The 25,995-nt window shown below is 38.1% G+C and overlaps 1 protein-coding gene across 3 annotated transcripts in view; it reads left to right on the top strand.

The window, feature by feature from the left end:
- Positions 1-25,995, top strand: part of TBCEL (tubulin folding cofactor E like) — a 69,895-nt gene that overhangs the window by 3,131 nt on the left and 40,769 nt on the right. For 2 of the 3 annotated variants that reach the window (XM_020891389.2, XM_020891386.2), the window contains exons 2-3: positions 18,057-18,206; positions 19,872-20,011. In XM_020891389.2, coding sequence (XP_020747048.1) covers positions 18,074-18,206; positions 19,872-20,011 — 273 coding nt within the window. In that variant the 5' untranslated portion in view covers positions 18,057-18,073. The remainder of the gene's footprint in view (positions 1-18,056; positions 18,207-19,871; positions 20,012-25,995) is intronic. The other variant, XM_070473465.1, reaches the window with a different exon arrangement.

Genomic DNA, 25,995 nt, shown 5'->3' with positions numbered 1-25,995 from the left:
TCATCTTTTCCAGTACCATGTTCTAGCTTTTATTTTTTTGAGATTGGAATGCTCCCAGCCTAACTGTTCCCATTGTTGTTCTCGATATACTTGATTTTGCATAATTTCATCAGAGTACTCTTCCAAAGAATATTGCTGTGATTTATCATTTCCTTCCTCAAAAACCATTAGCAATTTCCCAGAGCCAGCACTGAATACAACCCATAGTGTTTAGGTTGACATAGAGAGCATTCTACAGCCTCTGCTTTTCACTGACATTATTTTTCCATCCCTAAATGCAGATCCTCTGTTCCTGCCAAGCTGTCTGCTTTTTGATCCTTCCTTTGTGTGTAGCATTATTCCTGAAAGTCTGAAGGATTTCATGAAATCCTCCTCATCTTCATTTCATTACAGCTGATCCCTCTTCCTTGAAGTCTTTCTTACTGTTTTGTTGATACTACTTCTCCTGTATCACTGTATATTTACCAATTGTGTGTCTGATTTCTATCCCTTTTAGATTGTAAGCTGATTGAGACAGGAGGCTCATACATCCTCAAACCTGTAGAACACCCTGCACAGAGTTGAGTATAGTTCATGGACCAAGACAGTTAAAATTGCAAATCTCTGGAAATTCCACCCTAGACTTACTGAATCAGAATCTAGGAATCTGCCCAGGTGATTCTAATGTACAGTAATGTTTAAGAATTGCTGACCTAGCATGATGCATAAAATTACAATAGATACACATACAGTTTTTTAGCAAATAATATAACTGAATTGATCAATATCAGTTCAGCAGATGGTTTAATTTTAGGGCTTTGCAGTCAGGCAGCCTAGATTTGAGTCTTTCACTGGTTAGCCATCTGACTAGACTCTCTTTGCTTCAGTTCTCTGATGTGTAAAATAGGGTTGGTAACAGTGCCTCTGATAAAGGTGTCATGAGGAACTAAATAGCATGTATAAAACAACACAGTACCAAGCACATAGTGAATTCAATAGGTGTTATGTGCTGTTGTCATGTTGATCATAACAGGGGTCATCAAAGTAATGAAACGAGAATAGACTTTATGTCAGTCATTGTGAATACACAAATTATTCATGTTTTTAACAATTCCAGCTTAAGATTCATTTCCATTGTAGACTGACAGTTGATGAGTTCTGTATGGCGTATAAAGTCATAAAAATGTGTTTTTTCCTTCTTTAGAATGATTGATGCCAAATTAGCATGTTAGATTTTTTCTCCCCCTTAATCTCCCTGAAGGAGAGTGCAGACTTCTGTGTGTATACACACACACACACACACACACACACACACACACACACACACATAAACACACCCCTGGGTCAGGAAGATCCCCTGGAAAAGGGAATGGCAACCCACTCCAGTATTCTTGCCTGGAGAATTCTATGGACAGAGGCATTTGGTTGGCTACATAGTCCTTGGGATCGCAAAGAATCGGACATGATTGAGAAACACACTTTCACAGACACATAGTTTTCAAAATTCCTTTCCATCTGTAATACTTCTCATTGGTGGTCTTGATTTTTATATCACTGTCAGAAAGTACCACTTCATGTTATTCAAAGTAAAATTCACTGTTTTATTCATCCAACAAATATTTGTTGCCACTTGCCTGATGCTGCTTTGTACTACACTGAACTGAACTGACAGATCCCTGGTTTTGTGGGACTTGGGTTCTGGTGGAATTTACTGCTAAATTAACAGATAGTGATAAGTGCTGTAAAGAATGAAACAGAGTAAGTGCTTGCTGGTGGCAGTGTTGCCATATTTAATGAGGTAGTCAGAGGCGACTTGGTTAAGAAGGTAGCATTTGTGCTTGAATTTATTTGAGATTTAAATGCTGAGATGAAGCCAGCTAAGCCAAGAGCCAGGAAAAGGGCATTCCTGTAAAAGCCTTAAGAGGGGGAATCAGCTTGGCAGGTTTGAGAAGTAGAAAGCTGAGCCAGCTGAAACCTAGTGGGCTAGGAAAAGGGTGGGAGGAGGTAAGCACAGAACAGGTAAAATGAAGCCCTGAAGGCTGTGGTAAAGACTGAATTTTATTCTGATTGTGAAGAGAAGCCTTTGGAGAGTTTAAAGGACATGACTTATATTTTGAAAGATCACTTGGATGATCTTGGAGAATAAATTATACAGTCATGAGAGGCTTAAGAGAAAGCTATTGCCACAGTCCTAGCGAGAGATTAATGAAGGCTTAACCCAGAGTAAAGTAGAGGAAATGGAAAGAACTGGGCAGAATTGGAGTGTTAGTGACTCAGAAGGTAAAGAATTCTGCCCGCAATGCAGAAGACCCAGGTTCGATCCCTGGAGAGGGAAGATCACCTGGAGGAGGAAATGGCAACCCACTCCAGTATTCTTGCCTGGAGGATCCCATGGGCAGAGGAACCTGGTGGGCTACAGTCCATGGGATCACAAAGAGTCAGACATGACTGAGTGACTAACACACAGAGGTTGATTAATTACAGGCGGTGTGAGAGGAAGAGAAAAATATAACTCTCGGTGGGAACTAGTGGAGGAGGAGCAGATTTGAGGAAATTAAGAATTCTGATTTTGTTTCCTATGTGCCTCTGCTTGGTTATTCACCCCCACTGTCCAAGGATACCATAATTCTGAATTTTTTGTTTATTATTCTCTAACTTTTCTTTACAGTTACCACCTGTGCATGTAACCCTGAACAATGCAGTGATAAATTTTCTATGTTTTGAATTTTAAGTGGAATTATTCTGTATTATTTTTGTGATAGGTTATTTTATCCATTTAACAGTGTTTTTAAAAGTCATTTGTGTTGCTAAGGAAGCAGTCATAATGAATGACCAATTATTAATTCCATTGCTGTGTAAACATTTTATGAATGTAATGGAGTTTATCCAGCTGCCTATTCTTGGATGTAAGGGCATTTTTTTCACCAGGGTTTTTGTAATTTCAAACAATACTGTGTTGTGGACACTTGTACTTTTCTCTTGGTATACATTACAAGCTCCTGTAAAGTTAAACTGAGAATTGCTGTGTCATAGGAAATGTGCATATTCAGCTTCACTAAATGATGATGAATTGTTTCCCAAGGTATTTATTTTCCTTCTAGCAGTGGAAGAGTTCCTGTTCTTCCACATTTTCTCCAACACTTGGTATTGTCAGAGTTTTTAAGTTTTACTAGTTTTTGTAAAATGATAGTTCATTGAGATTTTAATTTGTCTTTGAATATTATTGAACATCTTTTACATATATTTATTAGTATTTTGAATTTTATCTTCTGTTAAATACTTGTTCATGTCTTTTGTCTGTTTTTCTATTGCATCATTTGCCTTTTTCTTACTGGTTTTAGTTCTCTGTATTAATTACATGTGTTGCAAGTATCTTTTTCCAGTTTCTAGCTAATCTTTTTCTGTGTTTAATATCTTTTGATGATGAAAAGTTTTTCATTTTATTTTTCCTTTATGGGTTCTTTTTGTGTTTTGCTTATGAAATAGTTCCCTAAATCAAGATCTGTTTTCTTGTTTTTAAAAAAATACCTATTTTTTTTCTCATTGCGGTAAAGTTTGCTTTCAGCATTCTAGCTGGATTGAACCTTTCTGTGTTGTGAGATGAGGAATTCCCCTTTCATTTTTCCAGATCTATATTCACTTGTCCTGGGGCAGTTCTTGTGTAGTTTAACTTTTTCCTGCTAATCTCTATGCTGCCTGCAGCCAGGTTTACATAGACCTGTTTCTGGACTATCCATTCAAGTCCATTGATCCATTTTTTTTCTCTCCAGAGTTTTCTTTACAAAGTACAGTTGATTCTTGTTATTCATGGTATTTATGTAAAGTTGCCATAAATACCAAATTAGTAAATTTGTAACCATTGTTCCCAGGGGAAATATAGGGTTTAGGGTACTGCCAGTCTTTGCTCACATTTTCATTAAGTGATTAATACCTAACCTTGTTTAATATGTGTTTCTGTTTAAAGACACTATATTCAGTATATACTGTTGATTCATTAACTTTGGATTCATAGTGATCAGTTCTGTAGTTCGTGCCTGAATAAATCTTACCTAACACCTGTTTTTTCCATAAGGTACATCAAAATCTTCTTGTGTTTAGGCACACAGCAATGTGCTGAGGGGCCTTTTCCTATAGTAAAATCAACAGAAAAGCACAAAAATATAAAATACCTGGCACTAAATAGTTCCTGAGAAGGATGCTTGTTTACAGTATGAGAGCTGAAACAAGAAGCCAGAGTGACGCCTTTTTTCTGTCTCAGCTGGAAACATACTGTCAGGCGACTCATTTTTTGTTGCTCTGAGAGTATCTGCAAATGACCATGAAAATGCTGCAGGTATTGATTTTGGAGTTACAAATTAATCTGAGTTGGTGAATTTGCAAATAAGGAATTTGCTAATAATGAGGCTCTACTGTATTATGAAATCTGGGGAGACAGTTTTTCAGCAACTTTAGCACTTTCCCTTTCCTCTTACGCTTACACATATATTTATAATATTTTATTTTAAAAGAATGATATGATGTGATGATTCTCTCATATACTAAGTTGTAGCTGACAGATGCCATTAGCTGAGTGGGCTTCCCTGGTGGCTCAGACAGTAAAGAATGCAATGCAGGAGACCTGGGTTCGATCCCTGGGTTGGGAAGATCTGCTGGAGGAGGGCATGGCAACCCACTCCCGTATTCTTGCCTGGAGAATCCCCATGAACAGAGGAACCTGGCAGGCTACAGTCCACGGGGTCGCAAAGAGTCGGACACGACTGAGCAACTAAGCACAGCATTATCTCAATGAAGATAGTTCATTATTGAGAATATTTTTTATTATTATTACATTGTTATTTAATTCACAGGTAAATGAATAGAGAATTTTAGGAAAGAATTGTGACCTTTAAAACGTTGGAAACAAGTCTAGATTGTTAAACCATATTATTATGTCTTACATGAGGATGATATTTCCTCATAGGTACTATTAGTAACTTAAGGCATACATTTTATAAAGGCAAGTCCCTTTGGAGATTTTAATTTAAATAGTATCTCTATTAATCCTTCATCCATTAGTGACATTTTCCCATGTGAACATCAGTAAAGAAGTCCAAAAAAAAAGATACGATTGTGTACGTTATAAATCATATCTGTTAGAAATGTGTTTATTGAGACTTGGCTAATTTATCCCTCACTGACTATTGAAGATCCTTAAGTGAATTGTTGGCATCAATTTGGTAAGTATGCTGAGAGAGTAAGAACCAGACACTTTAGACTTGACCTGTATTCATCTTTTTTTAAAAGTATATTTTATTTATTCCTTGATTTTTGAAATTTTATTGTGGTAAAATATATATAACATGTACCATTTTAACCATTTTTAAGTGTATGTATCAGTGGCAGTAAGTACATTCACATTGTTGTACAACCATCCCCACCATCCCTCTCCAGAGCTTTTTCATGTCTCCACACTGAAACTCCCCATTACCCACTCTCCCCAGCCCCTGGCCACCATCATTCTATTACACTTCTATCTCTGTGAATGTGACTACTCTAGACACTTTGTATAAGTGGAATTATATAGTAGTAGTTCTTCTGTGTTTAGTTTATTTCACTTAGGTTTAGGTCTTCAAGATTCCTTCATATTGAAGTATGTGTCAGAATTGCCTTCCTTTTCAAAGCTGAATAATTCTCCACTGTGTATACATTGTATGTTTTCCTTATCCATTTATCTGCCCAAGGATGTTTAGGTAATTTCCATCCTTGGCTATTGTGAATAATGCTGCTATGAATATTGGTGTTCAAGTCCCTGCTTTCAATTCTTTTGATATATACCCAGAAATGGGATTGCTGGATCATATGTAATTCCATGTTTAATTTTTTGAGAAACTGCCATACTGTTTTCTGTAGCAAGTACACCATTTTCCATTTTCACCAGCAATGCACATATATTCATTTTTAGTTACCATGCTGTGTCTGTTGATCTGAAGAATGGCATAAATTATTAAATCTTATGTATGAGATGTACAGTGTAGTATGGATACCAAAATCGTATATTCAGTTTTAAATCTACTGTGGCCATAGTTTTTGTGGAAGAATTCAACTTGTGCTTGGAAGCAAGAATTTTTATTCTGCTACTGATTCATTGCTCTATCATGTGTTGTCTTATTTTTGGAATCCCCATGGAGAGGTAGACATAATTAGTATTTCAGTGGTAGCTAAGAAGCATTTTCATAACTAATCTGTTTGTTATATTCCTGACTTCCATATTTTAAAAAATATATTTGATATGAAAAATCAGAAGTGATTAAGAAACTCATCTATTACCATATTTATTGAGTGTGGATTATGCACAAAATTCCAGTCCATGATAGAAAGAAGCATTGTGATATGATTCTTAACCTCAAGAACTATACTGACTTAGGATTTAAAACATAAACATGAAAATCACAACACTATGCATTAGTTAATAATGGGAGAAAAGCAAAAAGAATCCATGCCAATGTGTGATTAATTACCCACTGAATATTTTAGGTAATGGATAGGCTGAGCTCAGCTCAAAAGAAGCATCATTGTGTTGGGAGGTATCTGAAAAGTCTTCATCTCCAAGTATTCTGAGTAGGTCTTTGAAGAATGAGTAAAACTTAAGACAGGTGGAGAAGGGAAGACCTTCTAGTTAAGGAGGAATGACATTATAAATGTCATACATTTCATTAATTGGCATTAATTAGCATTGAGAAGGCAATGGCACCCCACTCCAGTACTCTTGCCTGGAAAATCCCATGGACAGCGGAGCCTGGTGGGCTGCCGTCTGTGGGGTCCCACAGAGTCCGACACAACTGAAGCAACTTAGCAGCAGCATTGACCTGGGACCAAAAAATATTAGAACTATTTAACAATAATTGTAAATAAGTCCACCAACCCTACATTAATGTTTCCATGAATGGTAATGAGAGTAATAATTGGAGTAGCAGGAGGAGTAATAGTAAGCCAGTATTAAGTGCTCTTCCTGTGCAAGGCAATGTGCTAAACATGTTTTACCCATATTACCTCCATTCATTCAGCAAGCCCGTGAACTAGGAGTTAGGGGCCATCTTTTACCCCTTTTATGAATGAGGAGACTTATTAATAGAAGCTGAAGTAACTTGCTGACGTACAGAGTGGTGGAGTAAATCATGATTTCATCCAGGCAGTTTGGTCGCCCTTATTACCACCAGGCAATACCACCACAGGGCAATAACTGCTATACCACAAGGCATGGCAAGGGATAGCGAATTTTTTTAAAATAAGCTGTAAACTTTTGCAGCTTCTCTGTGTGGCTGTTGTTCACAGGAATGCTTTGTAAACTCTAGAAGGCTGCAGAGTGATGAGCTAGTCGTCCATTCCTAACACGACCTTGCTTTAACTTGATAGGTAGGTACACACAAGGAGAGATGATGGGGTAATCTGTTCTGTAAACAGCTGAGTAGTGACCTTAAGCTTGTGTATTCACAGTTAAAAGATAGTATGCATATATAATTTTCTTGTAAGGAAAACTGGTACATTCAACAAACGAATATTTAGTGCTTTTGGGGAGGAAAGGGAAGTTAAGAATATTTTCTCCCCTTTGGTGGACTAGACCAATCAGCACAACTGCTTAGTTTGTGGTTCAGTTACTTTGATGTAGTTACAAGAGGTATTTTGGGTGTGATGATTTTCATATATTTTAATAAGTTGGATTTCTATGATTTGTGCATGATGCATATACTATTGACATGCATTTTTTTTTTTTTTTTTTGGTAGTGAAGACAGCATGGCTCAACAGATTAGGGATACAGAAAGTATGACTTAGCATCCTGGTTGGGCCACAGAAACCTGAGCAGTTCACCTCAGTTTCATGTCCTGTGTAAATAGAGATAAGTTTCAGTCTATCTGTTTGAGAAGGTGCCTGTGGAAAATTACTAGGCTTTAAAATGATTGTTAATCTCAGTATTGGGACACTCAGCTTTTGGGGAGCATCGATTCAAGAGTAAATCTTTCTACTCGTGAATTTTGAGTAAGTGCAACATAAAAGCCTTAAGATTTTTTCCTGGTCCATGTGGAAATGTAGGGGTTGTTGGAGATTTGTTTGTAAAGGAGTTGGAAAGTAGGGAATAAGGGTGGAATCCTTGAAATTGATTGAAATAAGGGGTGGGGTGAACATTAAACTTTTTGTTCTTGTGATTGTTGAAAGTTGATGTAAAGTGCTTTTCTGTATTCTAAAATGCCTAATTTAGTAGGGTTGTAGATAATTGGTATAAGCCAACATTTCTCACAGAAGCTGTGGGAATTGAGAAAGTTCTTAGAAATAGATTCATACAAAGAGATGCTTACATCTAAGTAGCAGTATTTCCTTAATCTTTTTCTTCTCAAGTATGTTCTCATCAAAATAATAAAGTTCTTGGACTAGTTCATTGGATCAGAAATTTCGAGTGCTGCACAGGACAGGCTACCAGCATGAGAGTCAATCCTGGTGACTAATATGCAACTGTGGATGAGAAAACTGTCTTTTGTCCAATATCAAATGTGCCTTGTGTGCAGTATGATTCTTTAGTAAAAAAAAATACAAATTTGAGGCTGTACTCACTGATAACATAGACTCACAGTTTTAGATGTCTCTGGTGCCACTAATATAATTGCATAAAGAATTTGGGTTAGATATTTTTATACCTGTGGTCCTTTTAAGGAGAATGAACCATTGTGTGATAAGTGAAAAGGGTAGCAGTGACCTACTAATAGTCCATTTCAGAGACTGACCAGGAGTCTGAATTCACATTTCATTCGGCAGTGTTGGATTTTTTGAAAAAAATCTACCAAGAAAAGTTGATGTGCCACATTATTATACTTGGGTGTAGCTTAGTATACAGCTGAGAAGGAGACTTTGAGAAATAGGGTGGTTCGTAGTAGGGTGTGAGATCATGGTGTGTTGTGATAATGGACTTATCAGCTGCACTCAAGTTTTGCACTTGGCATGCTCAGAGTCAATTGGTGAATTGGTAAGCCATAATTCTTGAGAAGAGCTCTGAAAGGTTATTAGAATTAGTTTATTTTCCTTACTTTTCATCCCAAGAAGGCATCTGCTTAGGTATATTACATAATGTTCAAGGAGGTAGCTGAGGTAGAGTTGCCTGTATATGTACCTTATGATAAGGGAAAGTAGAAGTGCCATACAGAATGAGACTGTCTAGCCTAAGCATGTTGACTTGGACGGTATTTTTAATGTGTTTCTATGGGAGAGATCACTGTCATTCATGAATTCAGCAGCAAAAGCTTGTTAATGGAATGTTCTACGGACCTTAAAAAGGATTATATGGGTATTTATTTATGGATATGGAAAGTTTTTCATAAGCTATTTAGTGAAAAGGCAGGTTACAGAGCTATATATCTAAAAGTAATTTAATCTTTGTGTGAAAAGCATGTATCTACATAGTGTGGAAAAAATGGTCTGAAAAAAAATACACACCATAAGGTGCATCCTCAGGCTTTTAATCTGCTTTCTAAATCTGTCAACCAAAGCTTCCTGGTATGGCTGTGGCTGTAAATATGAATAAGAAAAGCTTTTTGATAACACTTATTTACATGCTTAGCTGGTGAAAAGTGAAACTCCATCTACATGACGTAACAGTTTTTTGGCTTATTTTCAATTGGTAATTTTTAAAAATTCAGAGTGTATATCACTAGTATTTTTAAAGCAGTTTTTTTAGAAAAAGCTTATCAGACTCTTTTCTCTTTATTTTTTAATATAATTTTTAATTGAAGTATAGTTGATTCACAACATTGTGCTAATTTCTGCTGTATATTCTTTTATGATACCCTTTTCCATTATGGTTTATCCCAGGAGGTTAGAGATAGTTCCCTGTGCTATACAGTAGAACCTTGTTGTTTATCCATTCTAAATGTAATAGTTTGCATCTACTAATCCCAAACTCCTAGTCAATCCCACCTCCACTTGGCTACCACAAGTCAGTTCTCTATGTCTATGAGTCTGTTTCTGTTTTGTAAATAGGTTCATTTGTGCCATATTTTAGATTTCACATGTAAGTGATATCATATGGTATTTGTCTTTCTCTTTCTGACCAGCTTCACTTAGTATGATAATCTCTAATTGCACCCATGTTGCTGCAGATGGCATTATTCTGTTTGTTTTGGCTGAATAGTATTCCATTGTATATATGTATCACACCTTCTTTATCCATTCCTTTGTTGTTCTTTCTTTTAATCTTTCCTGAAGGTAAAAATATGTAAAATACGCATATGCTTTCCTAGAGTAATTATGTTTTATTGGGGTACACTCTTGCTGAGGATCAGAAAGACTTAGGAAACAAAACAACAAGCTAAAGTCCCAGCTACCTAAAATGTCTGAGAACCTGACAGAGTTTGGATATAATGGGATCTTTCAAAACAGGAAGTTTTCTGGGGATGAGGTTAGGAATCCCAAAGTAAAAGCTAAATGGGCTTTGAGAAAAACTTCCAAAAATTAAGAAAGCTGGTAGTCCTAGGAGATTCTGTGACATGACTCAGGTTTTCCTCCTGAGCTTTGTTGTGTTAGTTTTTTTGACCTCCTCCATGCTATTACCGCCCACACCCCCAAACTCATCCTATAAATTCCTCTCTCAAGATATAACAGCTCTCTATCTCTGAACACTTCACTTTTCTTCATTAACTGTCCCATCTCTTCTGTTTTCATCTGAGCATCTCAAAGGCATGGTCTCTACTTAACCGTCTTCACTTATTTATTTCCTTAACTCCCTAAACTTTGGTTTTTATCCCCTTGTCTGTACTGAAGATGCTTCCTCTAAGGTGAACGAACTCCTACTTGCCCAGTCCTTTTAGGGTTTTAAAAATTATCATTTTTTACCTCTTGATAGTCTTCATAAAGATCGGTAACCCCGTCCTTGCAATATTCACAGCAATCTGTTAAAACTTCTCTTTTATCTCTATAGGATAAAGTCAAACTGAGCAAGGTCAGGCATGAGCTGACTACCATCCACTTTTTGGTCTGCTCCCTATGCAAATGTTATGTTGTAGCAAAGCCACTTAATGGGTCTTGTGAGGTTTATCTTCAGTTGTTTCCTGTGCCTGGAATGCTCTTCATTGCCATTAGCCTAATCTTTGTCATCTTTCAAAATGGCCAAGGATTCATCTCCTACTTCCTTGATTATACTTCCAAAAGTTCATCACGTCTTGTATTTGAATTCACTATTTTTGGGTGCCCTGTTTGAGGTACGTATTATCTCCCTGAATTTCCCTCTAGGTTGTGGATGCCGTAGGGGCAGAGTTTATATTTTATTTTCTCACTTTCTTTTTGTTTGGCACAGATTCAGTGTCTGGTTCATGTTTGTTGAATGGAACTACATGAGACTATAAACTTTGTGAGGCACACATTTTATAAATGAATGAATGAGTAAAGAAGTCTAATTGGGACCACTTGATAACGTGCAAAACAGAGATAGTGAAAACTGGATGTATTTGTTTGTTGTCTCCATTTTTATTAAACAAGTGGTGAAGAAATTCTTATTCTCAGATTGTCTTGTAAAAGAAGTAGGTACCCGAGAAGAGAAAAATGCCTGGAATGAAATGTCATCTGACCACTGGTACCCAAAGGTGAAATTGTGGAGCCTTTGGCCAAAATATTTAACCTAAATTTTATTTTCACATATTTGGTAGCAAAATATTAGCGGGTAGCTCTAAAGTGCGTTTTTCTCCTGCCCTTCTCTGATGGATAGATAAGATTGGTTAGTTGTAAATTGTGTATAAATGCTCTTGCTGCTTCTGCTGCTAAGTCGCTTCAGTCGTGTCCGACTCTGTGCGACCACATAGACGGCAGCCCACCAGGCTTTGCTGCTCCTGGGATCCTCCAGGCAAGAACACTGGAGTGGGTTGCCATTTCCTTCTCCAATGTATGAAAGTGAAAAGTGAAAGTGAAGTCGCTCAGTCGTGTCCGACTCTTCGCGACCCCATGGACTGCAGCCTACCAGGCTCCTCCATCCATGGGGTCTGTGTCAAATGGCTGAAAATAATTTTAAGCTACTTGGGAGTGCTTCCCTCTTCTTTATTATTTTTATGCTGTGAAAACTCTTCCTGAATGTTTAGCTTCATCCTACATTAATGCATGTTTTGAATTATTGTGATTTATTATTGAGAACTGTAAGTCAGTTTGCCACTATTTATTATTCCAGTAATTTACATCTTGTAGGAAGCCCCAGTCTTTAGTTCATCTCCACAGCAGGAGGCAACTGGGAGGCCTGAAGCTCCAAAGCACCCTTAGGCCATGGCTTTGTAACCTCTGCCTCCTGGATCTCTTGTGGTTCCTAGGTCAGTGGTTTGGGTACCATTGGGTAATCTGGATGAAATATTTGGGTAACTTATTAACATATTTACTCGGTTAGCAAAAGAGATGACTCTTGAGACCTGCGGGTGTCCTTCCCCCACTCTGCACATGCCACAGTCATCTTCCCGCTTCGTCTCAACCCAGCCTCTCCTTTTGATTGTAGCTTAGTTCTGAGGCTCAGATGTGTTTTGTTCTGCTTTCTTTTTTGTTGTTGAGTCGCTCAGTCTGTGTCCAGCTCTTTTGCAACTGCGTGGACTGTAGCCCTCCAGGCTCCTCTGTCTATGGGTTTTCACAGGAAAGAATACTGGAATGGGTTGCCATTTCCTTCAGGAGATCTACTTGACCCAGGGATTGGACCTGCTTCTCCTGCATTGCAGGCAGATTCCTTACCTCTGAGCCACCAGGGAAGCCCTTTCTTTTTCTTCATCAGTGCCCCTTTACAGAAATATTTCCATTTGGCCACCATTGTATTTCTTTTCTTCCTCAATTCCCAGTTCCTTTAAAACTTAGTATTATTTCTTTTAAAATTATATATTCCACATAGTCGAGTTTGGCATTTTTTTTTCACAGACAGCTGACAATAATGAGGGCTTAAAAAACACTTTGACAGATCAGGTCAGTCCCAGATATTACCACTTAAAAATGTTTTGTATTTTGAAAAGATAATATATGGGAAAAGAAACGGTGATGTATGCATCTGGTGAGTTCAGGTGGTTCAGACAGGGGCACAGTAAAAACCAATCTCCTTCTCACTTTTTTCCTCATTTCCTCTCTCTGGAGTCAACCACAGGCATGAATTTTACTAATTTCTGTTTTATCCTTCTGGATATTCTACCTTCTGGAGTCTTGTATATGTATATATAGTCTATACATGTATAGACAGATAAACCTATTTTTTAATAAAACTTAAAATGTCTGTTTTGGGACTCGGATAGTTTTGGAAGTTGTGAATGAGGCTGGTATTAATAATGTTTATATAAAATGTAGTATTCTACCATAAAAATTTTTGGTGAAGTAAATATTGGTCTTGCATACCAGCATAACACTATATCTTGTGTATCTTCCTCTCTTAGTGGTGACATATGGCCGGTTCTCTGTTTCCAATTGTGTTGAGTTTCATACTAATTGTGACCTGACCTTAAGTCAAATTGATAGCAGTTGAGGTTACTTAGGTAACTGGGTGTCCTGTTCTGATATTAATCTATTTGGCAAAAGTGTTCTGAGCTCCTTATCCTTGCACTTTCACCGGGGGCTTATAAAAAGACCATATAGCATAGTCAGAATTTGAGGCACAAAGGGGTTAGGATTTTCACAGGTACACTCCATGACTTGGTAAGGGAACCAAGCAGCGTCACCCCCAGATTCCTGGTTTCCTGGTTTGAAGCACCAATTCAGAACTCTTTTATAAATTTATTAGAACTCTGCAACTGTAGAAGGTAATCAGATGTAATTTGACACCAGTTCTTTCCATAGTCATAGATTATCATTCCACCTCCAAAAATCCCTTTAAAAGGCTCCAGTTAGAGGTCTTTTTCCGTCCTGTATTTCCTCATTTTTCAGTCTACTTGGTTTTCAGTTTTCCTTTCCCACCTACTGTTCTTCCTCCAAGTGCCCCAACAGATTTTGAGTAGATTTATGTTACTGATCCATTTTGCAATCTTATTGTTCCAATTAAAAACCTGTGTATTAATGCGTACACTATCTGCATTCATGGAAAGCTGTTCCAATAGAGTATCCTGGAAAATGACCAATGAAGGTGCCTGACATTGCTTTTTAGTTTTTAGAGAGAAAAAAAAAGCAGACTACTTAGAAAAACTTAAAGCATGGAACCATGAGAAATAACTTTTAAGTTCCCACAGTTGCTTGCTTACCAGTACTTACTTTAATTTGTATATGTTTCTAACCTTACCATCCTCATATCAGTTTCAATAGTATAATAGCAAGTTACTTAACCAGCAAAAGCCAGTTTATTCGGGAATAGCCAGAGGATTTACAATGTGAGATATGCAAACTATGGCAGACCATAGGCAGATCCAAGGAAGGGGAACTTGTTTTTGTAGGGAAAATGAGGGGAGCTGAAAAGGGTGGCGTTGTATAATCAAAGAGTCCATTGGAGGAAGCTAGGAGTCCAAAGTATGGAGGTTGGTTGGGCTGTTTTCAGTCTCTGGCTGGGTTGTCACTGGGCGGAGTGTTTTTTTCTTCCTGCTGGCTAGTAATGTAGGCAGCATCTTCCTGTCATAGATGAAGGCCTGCATCTCTTCCTGTTTGGAGTAATTAATGTCACATGGCAGGGATGAAAGCTCTGCCTACTGCCCTGTCCAGACTCCAGTTTTAGCCAAGGTTTCTTTAATTCCACACTCAGCTTATCTATATTTAAATTCTGATTAAGATATTGTTCTCGAATGAAGAGGTTTAGGATTAAGTGAATGTGAAGCTTCCAGTTAAAAGATGCTATTTAATCTCGGTGACTATTATTTTGGCACTGACCGTTCAGCACCCTCCCACACAGTTTTTATTCTTTTGAACTGCCAGTTGTATGGAAGATAGCAATGTAACTTCTTTGACTTTCTCTTAAACATTTCTGAAAAGTCTCTTGGCATTCTGCTTGAGACAGGTCTTTGATCAAAACTGTGGTGCCTGTCACTAGTGGCGTAGCACCTGCTCTGTGTTGCCTGCTGTCGGTGATGAGTTTACGTTGAGAAAGAACATTTCCACCTGGAGGTTTCTGGAGTCATCGATGAAAATGCAGAGTTCGGTTTTGACACAGTGCTTAGACAGAGGACAATAGCATGTACTTACCACTCGGTGTGGATAGAAAGAACAAGCTCTCTTGTACTAAAACAGACCCTGTTCTTAAGTTCCCAAATGATAACTGTGACAGAGGGCAGCCCTATGTTTTCAAGTTACTTGTAGTATACTTGTTATGAAATGTGTTTCCACTGTCTAAACTTTGATCGTACAGATAAAACTTGTGGACATGGGTCAATGAGTGTGTACTCTGTGCTCTAGGTGTTTGTAAATTGATTTCATAAAGTACAGAAGACGTGGTCCTGGTACTAATCTAGAAAATGGGTCAGGTTTAAAGACCACTTTTATATTCATGTCATTTTTACATTCCTACTGCAGATACAAGAGGAAAATTTTAGCTCATCCATAGTGTGAAAATTTGAAGTAGAAAGAGATTAGATAACTAGTTTATGTTTTACCCAGCTAGCAATTGACAGAGTCGAAGTTTTCTATGTTTATGTGCTTTTTACCATATTACAAATTCCTTTTATAATTAGTAACAGTTCTGTATTTTAGAGATTTACAAGAGCCCTATAATCTAAATAGCACATTTGTACATTTCAGAGCTCTGTGGTAACCCTGAACTCCAAGTAGTATAGATATTAATATTGTCTTTTACAGAAAGGACATTTAAGCCCCAGAAAAATACAATGTCCTGCCCAATGGCACAAAAGTATTAAGTGGTAGAACTGGGTGGGACTTATATCTGCTCCTGATCTTGAATCCTCTGCTCTTTCTACTTGGCATATCGAAAGCTAGTTATTTTATTAACAGTACTCAGCGACATTTACTGAGCCGTGACTGTGTGTAGAGTACTGTGCCAGGTGCTGTGAATCAATACTGAAGAAGCAGAGTTGCATAGCATTGCTCACCTTTGTAATGCCATGGTGGAGCCAGGACAGTCACATGAGGAAAATACCTAACATCAGTATAATTAGACTGTGAAAGCAAAAGAAAACCCAGTGCAGCATAGTGAAGTAAATATATCACTGCCAATGGTAAACAGTTTGGAGTGTTATCTGACTAGTACCAAACAGCCTTCTAGACGTTTTTAATGCTCATTCCTGCTGGTACCTAGGACCAGGTACCAGTGGTCATTTTCATACTCTCCAGCTCTACTTGCTGCCTCTCCATAATCTAAACTGTGTCAGGTCTCTCCTATTTTAAGAGGAAAAATCTTGGCACTTGCTCCCCTGACCCCTACTCTGTCCTCTTCCTGCCTTCCTTATCATCTCATCTTCTTCCTCACCTTCTCATCAGAACTTCTCAAAATGTTAGCTATACACTCCACTCTCTGTTCCTTTTTGCTTTCCTTCATGATGTTGCTTCCTCTACCTGGATCTTAAATATCAGTGTCCTGGAGAGTTCTGTCATCTAACTGTCCTTATTCATAATATTTCCTGATGAGGTCCAAATCCTCGCCTCCAGCTCACCTTTCTCACCCAAATTCAGACTATTTCCCTGAATCAGATGCCTCATGTTGAACATGTGTAAAATAGAATTCATCATTTTCCTCCTTAAAACTAGATCTTTCTGCATTCTCTTCTTATTTACTTATCACCAGTGACCTAGTCACCTAGACTAGAAACCTGGGAGTCAGCCTTGACTCCATCTTCCCCTCAGCTCCTAAAACTCCTGAAAAGCTTGCTTTCTAAGAAGATGTTGAATCTATTTGTACTACCACTGCGTCACTGGGCTCTCATCATGTCACCCCTGTACTTTGCAGCATCTAACTCTTCTCCCAAACAGGATCTCCTCTGTCTGAGATTCCTATTTAGGTGATCCTGATGCCCTCTGTTGTTAGATCTCTTCTGGGTACTCCTTTATACCATTGTGCATTCTCTCTGCTCTGTTTAAGTACTCAGTACTCTTTGAGTGCTCTTTATCCTTCTTCCTTTTTTTTCTGATTATTTTAGTAAAAAGCTTAGTAGCTAGTAGGCAGAACTACAGAGGACAATTAGTGGCCTATATTTTGATTTATGTTTAATAGAGATCAAAAGCCAGTTCCTCAAGATAATGGTAAGCAGGCCCACACTGTTTGATGTCACCTTTTTTAACCTATGCATGAGTGCTGGGAGTATGCTGGAGTATGTTTGTACCCTTAGCTGAGGTTAGACTTGACCTTGACAATACTAATACTAATACATTAGTGCTAATGATACTCTGACTTAGTTAGGATTAGGCTCATTTTTAAGGAACTGAAAAGTTGAGGACAGTGGCTCAAATAAAACAAGGTTATTCCTCTTTCACTGAAATTTCCAGAGATAAGCACTCAGCAGCATTATGGCAGCTCAGTTCCATGACATCCTCAGGGACTTAGGTCCCTTTCAGCTGTTTGTTTCACCTTTCTTAGGCTGTGTCTCTTGGTCTCATAGAGCACGGGTCTGTTTCTGGGCAGTAGAACTGAGGAGGAGAAGGGAAGGAAGACAAAGGGCACACTGGCTATCTTCTAAGGATTATTCCCAGAAACCTCCATAGAATTCTTTATTTTTATCCCATCAACTAGAACCTGTGTACTCATTCCTCAGTAGAAGTAGCTGTGGAAGAAGAAGAGAGGATTTTAAGTGACAAATGTCAATTAAATGTCAAAGTATTTATCCCAGTTCTTAAGTCTGATGTTTAATCTGTACTTTCCTATTTGGCCCCCTTTCCTCCTACCACATGAACCTGTCCACCAGCCAAAAGTCTTCCTGTTACACTTGGTTGATGGCCTTCTCTTCTAAATCTTGTAGCTCTTTTCATCTGTATTGCAGTTATATGCTGAACTATATTGCTGCCACTTGTCTGCCTGTGTAGTGTCCCTAAATCATGAGATCTCACCACAGTATAAGTTCCTGGGGTCAGCGACCGTCTCTTCTGTGTTGGCAATGCCTTGCTTAGTATCTTGTAAATTATTGATTCTCAATAAATATTTCCTGTGTGAATAAATAGACAAATTTTTATGATTTCTGGTTTCTTATAGAATTTTAGGAAAGGAAGATGGATCAACCTAGCGGGAGGAGTTTTATGCAAGTATTATGTGAAAAATACAGTCCTGAAAACTTTCCTTATCGCCGTGGTCCTGGGATGGGAGTCCATGTCCCGGCCACACCTCAGGGCTCTCCTATGAAAGGTAAGAAACATGGGACATAAAACATTTGTTTACTGGAACTTACTTAGGACATTAAACCAGACTATTGTCTTATTTGCAAATGATTCCCTTTATTTTGAATTATGAATTGAATAACCTTTCTCCTTTTCTATGATTTTAGTTTCTTGGAAAACCTGAAAGGATTTATCTTTCTCCAGATTGGCCAAAAGGCATTTTAGTTGCACTCATAGGGCAAGAGCAATATTTGAATGAGAGTATTTCAAAGAACTTGGAAGGTAGAAGGTAGTACAAGCCTGGCCTGTGCCCTCAATGACCTCACAGCCTATTGGATTACAAGATACATTTATAAAAATATATAATAACACAAGGTAGTTTATATTGAATCAAATGAATGGCACACTGATTGGGAAAGAAATGTAGGGAGTGAGTTAATATGAGCAGGAAAGAGTTCAAAACTGTGAGATTTGAACTAATCCTTCAAGAAAGTAAAATTTGGTTAGAGAGGGGATAAAGACATTCTAGGGGGGAGCTTATGTGAGCAATCATCTACAACTGGAAACATGCACTGTGTGTTTTTGGTTTGCATTTTAACTTAATGTTGTAATTAACTGTTCTTGGAAATAGTTCTTTGTCATTATGGGAGGTTAATACTAAACAGTGTTTGAAAGTTCCTATGTCTGAAGGTTACTAAATGTATTTTATTTCTCAATACCACTATCTTACCACTCCATATAAACTGGAACAGCAGAAGGAAGTGGACTTCTTACTTGATCATTTTTTTTAGGATCTACTTCCATCCTGAGAAAATTAATTTTGTGAAAAGCACTAAGTTGAAAAATCATATTAATTGAGGCCTCCATTCATAAAATATACTTTCATGAGTCTTTGGTTTATACCAAATAGGAAAAGAGTGGCTGAATTCTCATATTGATCCTTTTTATTAGAGATAGGAAGAGTAATTTTATTGGCATATTTTTTGAACAAGCAGTAGTTTGACTGAATTCATTGAATGGTTTAAGACTCTGAAACATGTTCTCTCATAATTATATATTTTTGAAAGTCTCGTTTTTGTAAGGGACAAATTCTACGTGGATATGAAAGGGGGTTGAGTGGTGGACAAGTGTGGGAGAAAGATGCAGATTTTTAAATGGATTCGTGGAAGTGAGGAAGATTCCTTGAGTTGATATGAACTTGAAGAACAGAATTGATTTAGCCAATATACTATCTAATGGTCTGAGATAATTTTCAAAGGCAGAAAGAGGTGAAAATACAAATCAGTCTGGCTGAGAAAAGAGCTAACCAGAATGATACTTTTGAACTAAATTTTAAAAAGAAAGAATTGAGGCCAGTAAGAAGACAGTGGTAGCCCTGACGTGAATCATGTGGATCTAATGTCAGATGATAAGGTGACACTATGGATGATGGTTCTGTTGTTGGTAGTTGAGCTAAACAATCCTGCCAGGAGGTACAGGCTGCAGGACTTTTCAATCCAGTACTTCTAATCTCCTCCTGGGTCATATTTGGCTATCTCCCCCTTGAAACTCAATACCCTTGGATTCCATCACATCCTGTATTTTCAGGGCCTTGTGTAATTTCACATAATTTGATTTTGATTCCTGGTGGTTCAATGTATGTAGACAAGAATTAGGCTGACATAGAACATGTTTCATTTCCCTTATGATTCAGATCGCCTCAACCTCCCAAGTGTACTGGTGTTGAACAGCTGTGGAATAACCTGTGCAGGAGATGAGAAAGAAATTGCTGCCTTCTGTGCTCACGTGTCAGAACTAGATCTTTCTGACAACAAACTTGAAGACTGGCACGAGGTAGGGCTTTCATGGTGGTGAGTCTGGGGGAAGGGCAGCAGTGACTCACTGTACTATTGTCTGCCTTGCTGTGTGTGCTGCTGAATTCTGGCTCTCGGGATTCTTGTCTGTATGTCTTAAGAGAAACAGCTGACTGCTTCAGCTGGTTCTGTAGTGATTTTTCAGTTAACTTTGTTATTGCCTATTTGTTTTTCATTAATGTGAAAAACACTGAGAAACTTTATTCTAGGGCATCAAGAGGTTAATAAGACCACAGGTTTAGACTGCTAACAGTGCATTAAATTCTCTACTATTTCACTAGTTTACATATCCTGTGTTCATTCTCTGCTACTACTTCAATATTTATTACCATAAATTGACATAAAAATTGTTGGAGCTCAAAACTAAGGTTATAAAAATATTTTTTCTTGATACTAAAATTTATTCCACATATTTTAGAACTTTTCCTTATTTTATTAAGTGTTATTAGTGATTTGACATAACTGATGCCTTTGACCTCAGAATAACTCTAAATTGCACAAATAAAAGTATTATGACATTCTCTCTTGTTATTATATATAACATTACTACCTGATTATAACATGACCTGATAGAAGGTATCTTTGAGAGAAAAATAGTTCTTCTTGCTTGATTTTTTGCCTTAATTTAGGTTCTCATTTCTTATTTGAACTGCTGGAATAGTGTCTTAATGAGTTTTCTGCTTCTGGTTTTACTCTGCTTCCTCTAAGCTACCTTCTGCTGTGCTACCAGACTCCTTTAAATAATGAAATGTGATTATGAAACTCAAGCTTTAAGTCCCTTCGCTGATTTTCACTGCCTACAAACAATGCTTTGAACTCTCTAAGTGTGACCCTCCATCATGTGACCCTTTGCTATTTCCAGAGTCTTTTCTCTACCTTTAGCCATGTGCTTTTCTGTAGTTCATGATAAATCTTGACAAGGAAAACTTCCCTGCTTTTATTTATTCTGAATCTACTGTTCTCTTCTCTATCTACCCAGTTGCTTCCTGTATATCTTTCAAAATTTGGCCCAAGTTGTTGTTCCTCTCTGAAACTTTCCCTGACTGTCACTCAGACAGAATTAGATTATCCTAACACACACACACACACACACACACACACATATGTGAACCGTGAACTTCCAGATGTTCAAGCTGGTTTTAGAAAAGGCAGAGGAACCAGAGATCAAATTGCCAAAATCTGCTGGATCATCGAAAAAGCAAGAGAGTTCCAGAAAAACATCTATTTCTGCTTTATTGACTATGCCAAAGCCTTTGACTGTGTGGATCACAATAAACTGTGGAAAATTCTGAAACAGATGGGCATACCAGACCACCTGACCTGCCTCTTGAGAAACCTATATACTGGTCAGGAAGCAACAGTTAAAACTGGACATGGAACAACAGACTGGTTCTAAATAGGAAAAGGAGTACATCAAGGCTGTATATTGTCACCCTGCTTGTTTAACTTATATGCAGAATACATCATGAGGAACACTGGGCTGGATGAAGCACAAACTGGAATCAAGATTGCCGGGAGAAATATCAATAACCTCAGATATGCAGATGGCAGCACCCTCATGGCAGAGAGTGAAGAGGAACTAAAAAGCCTCTTGATGAAAGTGAAAGAGGAGAGTGAAAAAGTTGGCTTAAAGCTCAACATTCAGAAAACTAAGATCATGGCATCTGGTCCCATCACTTCATGGGAAATAGATGGAGAAACAGTGGAAGCAGTGTCAGACTTTATTTTTTAGGCTCCAAAATCACTGCAGATGGTGACTGCAGCCATGGAATTAAAAGACGCTTACTCCTTGGAAGGAAAGTTATGACCAACCTAGATAGCATACTAAAAAGCAGAGACATTGCTTTGCCAACAAAGGTCTATCTAGTTAAGGCTATGGTTTTTCCAGTGGGCATGTATGGATGTGAAAGTTGGACTGTGAAGAAAAGCTGAGTGCCGAAAAATTGATGCTTTTGAACTGTGGTGTTGAAGAAGACTCTTGAGAGTCCGTTGGACTGCAGGGAGATCCAACCAGTCCATCCTAAAGGAGATCAGTCCTGGGTGTTCATTGGAAGGACTGATGTTGAAGCTGAAGCTCCAGTACTTTGGCCACCTCATGCCAAGAGTTGACTCATTGGAAAAGACCCTGATGCTGGGAAAGATTGGGGGCAGGAGGAGAAGGGGACGACTGAAGATGAGATGGCTGGATGGCATCACCAACTCGATGGATATGAGTTTGAGTAGACTCTGGGAGTTGGTGATGGACAGGGAGGCCTGGCGTGCTGCGATTCATGGGGTTGCAAAGAGTCGGACACGACTGAGCAACTGAATTGAACTGAACACTTATATCATGCTGCTGTGAAAGAATTCATCACAGTGTAGTGCAGTCACTGGCTTACTTGACAGTTTTCTGCTGGACCATGAGCTTTTTCAGGGCTTTCTTTTTTATCATCAGCCCTACCATTCTAGGCTGGAAAAGGAAATGGCAGTACACTCCATTATTCTTGCCTGGGAAATCCCATGGACAGATGAGCCTGGCGGGCTATAGTTCATGGGGTCACAAAGTATAGGACATGACTTAGTGACTAAACAGCAAACAGCAGCATTCTAGGCATTCATATGTTTCCTGAGTTCATTAAAGAATAAATGATTGTATCTTGAGGTTTGATCAGGCCCAGTTGCTCTAACTTTTCCTGTAATCTTAAGAAATTCACGTATTCATTTATCATCTGTAAGACAAGGCTACTGATAAACTTAATTATCAAGACACCTGGTAGATATTAAATGTGATACAAATTCGAAGACAGCTTTCTTGTTAAAGAAATATCTATCTATAACTTACTTTTCTTTCGCTTTTCTTATACTCATCCATTTCATAGTCTTATATAATCTGTTATCTCTGCTCCCGATTATATTTCCTACTTTTATTAAGATATTTGCCAAAATTCTCTGAGATGTACGTCACTTGATTTCTAAATCATGTGTTAATATATGCAGATTTACCTGGCTGTTTCCAAGAAACAGTCTCTACTTATCCATGCATTTATTGATTGGTTCACTTACACAAACAACTCTTACAGTTCACTGCTCAACAAGTTACAATATGTGCCTTCTGGGTCCTTTGAGATGCTTAATTGACATGCATGCTCTGTCCACATTGTATAGATGCAAAAAGAACTACCTTGTTAATCCTCCTTCTCCAGGATTCCCACAGCAGTCCTTCTGCTGAATCTCTGGTGAGATTTTTGACCTGCGTGGATGAAAGTCAGACCAACTCTTACGCTGAATCATTTCAGCTCCTGTGTTCACAGGCTGATTCCCCTGAATTTATTTCTTTGGCAGTAAAAATTTCACAGAGGTGTTGTACTTTGTGCTTTAAACACATACATAAGCTTTTGCTAACTGATGGGAACAGTTTAATAGAGATATAACTGCTACCTCAGAAGGATGATTTGTGTCAACATGGATCAGAACACAGAATTTATACTAGGTAATTTAGCCTTTTCTCTGCTTAGACAGAGATCTACACTGAACATTTTTCCAACCCATATTGACAGATAGAGCCAGAGGGTCACATGTTTGGGCTTTCTAGGCGGCGCTGGTGATAAAGAATCCACCTGCCAATGCAGGAGACGCAGGAGAGGTGGGTTCAAGCCCTAAGTTGGGAAGATCCCTGGAGTAGGAAATGGCACTCCACTCCAGTATTCTTGCCTGGAAAATTCCATGGAGAGAGGAGCCTGGTGGGCTACAGTCCATGAGCCTGAAAGAGTTGGACAGGACTGAGCTCACAGCTGAGAGGACACTCACAGCCACGTGTTTATTTGAACTCCCTTGGTGCTCAGTTTGTGTATTCCTATAAGTGCTTAGAGTCTGATTTCAGGCAGTTTTCAAATGAATGTTTGCTGCTACCCTTCAAGTTTCCATTTTCCAATTTATTTTTGTTTTCATCTTTCCTTTATATTTTGTCCTTCCCCTTAACTGTAGTTCATCCCAGTCTTCTAGAATATATATCAGAACACAGAGATATGGGAGAAATACTGACAGTGGAAGAATATTGATTTTTTTTAGAATTGATTAAACTCTTTGCCAAGCTACAGAAGGCCTCCTAGGCCACAGTTTTAAGATATTACATTCCAACCCATTGCAACACATGTATTTGATTACCAAAAAGATCATTTGTCCCTAGCCATTAACTAAGTTTATTTCAGCCAGTATTTGATATAGCAGTATGGAACAGAATAATGTAGTTTGTCCTTTCAGTGTTTTTGAATGGTCATTAATGTTATAAGTAGCTTCTTTTATACTTTAAACAACTGGCTGCTATCTATTCAGAGGCTAATATAAATATGAGAGAAAAGTGTAATACTTGGAGGAGAGGCAAAGATTTGTCTCCAGCCCTCCTAAAACTAGGCATCTGTATGTATAAAAAAAGAGATGCATTTTTTAACCTTTGATTTGGATATTTGGCTAAGTAGATTTTTCTCTGACCTTTCCTAAAGTATCTCTTTTATCCCCCTCTCCTTATCAAAACCATTTTATAAAGGAAATTAAACTAAGCAGTTTAGAGGAGGGAGGAATCCCCCACTCGGGTGAAGTAGAGAATAGCTTAGGTATAAATTACAGATTGTTATCTTACAACCTTTCCCATTTTTCTTAAAACCTTAGTTTCTTCCTTTTCAGAAGTAGAGGGTCCCCTGTTAAGTCATAGAGCTGTGGAGACCAAAGAGGTGGTCTGAGTTCATCTCCATATTCTGCATATGAGTATCCTGAATTCATTTCAGATCACTGGGTCTTGTTTTCTAGTTTTAGAATTTAAAAAAGAGAAGCCTGAGATACTCACTGAATATCAGCCTTTACTATTAAGACATTTTTCTGCCATGAATAAACCTACCTGTGTAATGACTATAATATTTTCCAGAATATTGTTAATCTAAGATGACCCAAAATCCTTTTAAATTTTAAACTTTTAAAGAAGATATTTATTTCTAACATGTATTATTTTCCAAATAATATTTGGATTATTCAGTTGTAGTCCAATGTTATGTTTTTTAGGATAATCTAGGGCTGAGTCATTATTTTTTAAATTAATTAATTAATTGGAGGATAATTACAGTACTGTAATGGCCTTTGCCATATAACAACATGAATTGGCCATAGGCATACATGTGTCCCCTCCCTTCTGAACCCTCCTCCCACGTCCCTCCCCACCCCATCCCTCCTGGTTTTCACAGAGCAAAGGAGACACAGACATAAAGAACAGATTTTTGGATACAGTGGGAGAAGGAAAGGGTGGGATGATTTGAGAGAATAGCATTGAAACATATACATTACCATATGTAAAATAGATAGCCAGTGGGTGATGTATGATGAGTCATTATTTTAAATCTTTATTCTCATTAGATAGTAGTACAGATGCAAACTATGATGAAGATCACATCCGGTATCTGCTAGCCTTGGAAATTCTTTCAGAAATTGCTTCAAAAACTCTGAGAGTATCCATTTTGAGGAAGTTTTCTTCTTTATTATAAAAATAAAATATGAAGGGTGGTGGTTAGCAAAGGGTGTATGTTTTGTTTATTTAACTGGGGTTGTACTAAAATTAGAACTTATCCTTCATGCTATAGTTGGAGCCAGTTCCTTTTCACTTTTTTTTTTTTTTTTTTTTTTTGCCCTTAAAGCATAGCTAGTCATCATCTTTGGAGAAGGCAATGGCAACCCACTCCAGTACTCTTGCCTGGAAAATCCCATGGACGGAGGAGCCTGGTGGGCTGCAGTCCATGGGGTTGCTAAGAGTCGGACATGACTGAGCGACTTCACTTTCACTTTTCATTTTCATGTATTGGAGAAGGAAATGGCAACCCACTCCAGTGTTCTTGCCTGGAGAATCCCAGGGATGGAGGAGCCTGGTGGGCTGCCATCTATGGGGTTGCACAGAGTCGGACACGACTGACGTGACTTAGCAGCAGCAGCAGCAGTCATCATCTT

The sequence above is a fragment of the Odocoileus virginianus genome, chromosome 10 (assembly GCF_023699985.2).
Source record: "Odocoileus virginianus isolate 20LAN1187 ecotype Illinois chromosome 10, Ovbor_1.2, whole genome shotgun sequence".
NCBI lineage: Eukaryota > Metazoa > Chordata > Mammalia > Artiodactyla > Cervidae > Odocoileus > Odocoileus virginianus.
Note: the sequence above shows the minus strand (reverse complement) of the source record. Positions and strands in the feature narration are given on the sequence as shown.